The sequence below is a fragment of the Triticum aestivum genome, chromosome 2D (assembly GCF_018294505.1).
Source record: "Triticum aestivum cultivar Chinese Spring chromosome 2D, IWGSC CS RefSeq v2.1, whole genome shotgun sequence".
In the NCBI taxonomy this organism is placed as follows: Eukaryota; Viridiplantae; Streptophyta; class Magnoliopsida; order Poales; family Poaceae; genus Triticum; species Triticum aestivum.
Window position 1 is genome coordinate 116,262,543 of NC_057799.1, and position 3,317 is coordinate 116,265,859.

The following is a 3,317-nucleotide window of genomic DNA, read 5'->3' on the forward strand; positions in this document are numbered from 1 at the left end:
TTCCTAAATATAAGTCTTAGATTTCAATAAGGATTACATACGGATGTATATAGACATATTTTAGAGTGTAGATTCACTTATTTTGCTCCCTATATAATTCTACAAAGACTTATATTTATGAATGAGAGGGAGAGCTAGCTCAAGTCCCACTGAACAGCTCGGAATTGGATAGCAGATAGGCCCTACATGCAAACATTCTTTCACTCAAAATGCCAAAAGAAATGCTAATCATGCGCACCTATGCACATTAGATACCGAAATGCGCACATGACGCAGCATGCGGTGCACGTGGTCCATGATCATGCGGAGGGCAATCCCAAACCCGCTTTATCCTGCAAGAAAACTCCCCAAACCATGACTCCGTGGTCCTTAAAATCCGGGAGGGGCAGCACGGTAACTTCAGCCGCGCTAGTCGCGTCGCCGTCAGGCCCGTCGTCAGCCGCGGCGGCCACCGCGGGCTGCAAACGACCAACCACGGGCTTGGGTTGGGTTCCCCGACCCTTCTCTTCCCGGCGCCCGGGTTCCGCGATCCTAACCAGGGTTCAGCGCTAGCGACGACGGGAGCCCCACCTAACCCACAGGCCCAGACCGCCGTCCAAGCCGGGGCAGCCGCGTCATTTCCGCACCCTTCGCACAGCCTTCCGCGGCTCCGCTGCCTTTTTCCTCCCCCCTCACTCTCTCCCCCCGAAGCAAATATTCCAATCCGACGGCGCCGTGCCCCGAGCCGAAGAATCCCGTGAAGCCGCCCCCGCCGCCCGGATAAAAATTCCCCCCCATATCCCCCTCGGGAAGCGAGCGATTGGAGCGGGGAGGAGTGAGGACTGAGCAGCGGCGGAAGGGACCCGGCCGGATCATCGCATGGCGGAGATGCACAAGTACGGGCTGTCCAACCAGCCCCCAGGTGCGGATTCGCCTCTGTGCTACTGCGGCGGTTGATCCGTACGCCCGTCTAGGGATTTCGCGGGGTTTCCCGGTTCGCTGGCGGAAGCTTTCGGTGATTTTGTCAGGGTTTTTGTGGGGCCGTGCGGGGAGATTTAGGGCTCCGCCTTCGAGCGATTCCCCTGGGTTGCGAGTTTTTGGAGGCCGCTTTGTTGTTTCTATGGGTTTAGAGTTTAGAATTTGCTTCTAGCGCCTTCTGTAGACTCGCAGTTGATTCGGGGGCTGGATTAGGAAAACTAGTCGGAGCATGAACGAAACCTAGACGGCATGCTAGTGTTGATGAAAGCGAGTTTTGAGTAAGTTACTAGTATTGTTGGTTACTGACTGACTAATGTCGCTGTTAATTCGCAGATATCCCCCAGATACTGCAGGAAGCACAGAATCGATGGCTGCGACCCACAGAAATCTGCCAAATACTGTCGAATTACAAGAAGTTCTCCATTGCGCCCGAGCCGCCAAACAGGCCTCCAAGTATGCCTTCTCCTTATTTGGAATTTCGGACCAACTTCATAGAAAACATTGATACCACAGTGGCTATTTATCCTTCCTCACCCATTCGGCTTGATGGTGTAGACTTATGTTCTAGGGTTCTGTGCTTGTCAACTTCTTTTTCTGTATCATGGATGTTGCACGCGGATATTCTAAAAGTCCAACTTATTGAGGTCCTAGGAAGTTGCTGTTTTGCTAGGAATGTTCCGATTTCAGTCAGCAGTTCCAAGGAGTCTAAAAACCTTTTAACATTGGTATTAACATGCTACAGCTCGGAATAATAATCCCCTAAAGGGAATATTCCCCTCATCTCGCATGAAAAATGTGTGCCATTGCATCAAATATGCAGATCATGATCCAGGGAGTAACCTTTTAAAGCATCAACCATACGAATTGGCTCCTTTAAGTTTAAAAGATGGGTGATCATGCATCCACTAATCACTAGTCATTTCACAATGGGGCTAGACAAATAAATGGCATGTGATCAGGTTGCGTATGCTACTACTTGGATTTTCAATTATTTTGTGCTCTTATACTTCCATATGAACTCCCTGTTTGTAGGGATAAGTGGCATGCTTATTACTGTTTCTTGGTTTCTTTTTCCTTTGTATCTTGTGTGATGTATAACCTGTACCTGCTTGATTTGCACCTGGTAAGTACATGTTGGTCAGTTTACGAAATGACATACCAATACTGATACGGCTTTCTTATCCATGTCATTCTTGTAGGTGGTTCACTATTTCTGTTTGACCGGAAAATATTGAGATACTTCAGAAAGGATGGACACATCTGGAGAAAGAAGAAGGATGGGAAGACAGTTAAGGAAGCTCATGAAAAGCTGAAAGTATGTACAAGCTCTTCCACAGAGGACTTCCTTTTCTATGTATAATTTGAAAACACCAGACAAATGAATAAATGATGGATACTGTTGTTGACTTCTTCATGAATCACTTTAAGTCGACAAATCCTATAGTATCACTGTTCTCTAAACATCTATAGTTGTTCTATACTGCTCTACAGGCTGTCCTATACAAACTTTACCCATCCCTATTCATGGGAGATGCCGTTTTCAGTCTCCAAGCTACAGCTTAAAGAAACATCAGAATGTGTCCGTAAAGTTATTGGAAAATACATACATTTTGAACTATTAATGTCATTGCTCAGAAACTCGGAAGTTTGAAAAGTTTTAAAATGTTTTCCTTGATGACATCTTTATGTAACTAAAAGAAGTAATCATCTACTCCCTCCGTCCCATAATATAGGATCGTTTGCAAGCTAAAACAGCTTCAAAATGAGCTTATATTATGGGACAGAGGGAGTAACTTTCTGTATCTCTTGTCTTGAAGCTTTGATAGCCCGCATTTTTTCTACACTTAAGCTTTCTATTGATGAAGAAAATTATGTGGTGTGGCCCAAATAGTTGCAATAATTTTATTGTAGCCCTCCGTTGTTCTTTTCTTGTGGCCTTATTACTACAACAGTGAAACTGAAGCTTATCCTTTTAGGTTGGCAGTGTTGATGTACTTCATTGCTATTATGCCCATGGGGAAGAGAATGAGAACTTCCAGAGGCGGACCTATTGGTTGTTAGAAGAGTAAGTGCTGAATAATGCAATGATTTCTTTGAGTATAATGTAAATCAGTTTCCAAAGCCAATTTGGATAGTCTAATGATATCTGAAATGATATCACAACAGAAGCATGACAGCATGCCATGATGATAATCATCTCCTATTTTTTTCCCCAGGGGTTTCATGAATATTGTTCTTGTGCACTATCTTGAAATCAAGGTACGTGTAGTTTCATGTGTGATGAACTTTTTGACTTAATTTTGTAAGTTTGTGACCGTATCAACTGAAAACTTCGCATGCATATTAGTACCAACTTTGCT

General features: G+C 44.8%; 1 protein-coding gene across 2 annotated transcripts in view; it reads left to right on the top strand.

Moving 5' to 3' along the window:
• Positions 1–624: 624 nt before the first annotated feature.
• The window catches only part of LOC123052033 (calmodulin-binding transcription activator 2), a 7,932-nt gene continuing 5,239 nt past the window's right edge, over positions 625–3,317 (top strand). Inside the window, exons 1-5 of one of the 2 annotated variants that reach the window (XM_044475073.1) lie at positions 625–901; positions 1,291–1,410; positions 2,157–2,272; positions 2,934–3,022; positions 3,174–3,216. In XM_044475073.1, coding sequence (XP_044331008.1) covers positions 859–901; positions 1,291–1,410; positions 2,157–2,272; positions 2,934–3,022; positions 3,174–3,216 — 411 coding nt within the window. In that variant the 5' untranslated portion in view covers positions 625–858. Of the gene's footprint in view, positions 902–1,290; positions 1,411–2,156; positions 2,273–2,933; positions 3,023–3,173; positions 3,217–3,317 lie in introns of those variants that run through there. The other variant, XM_044475074.1, reaches the window with a different exon arrangement.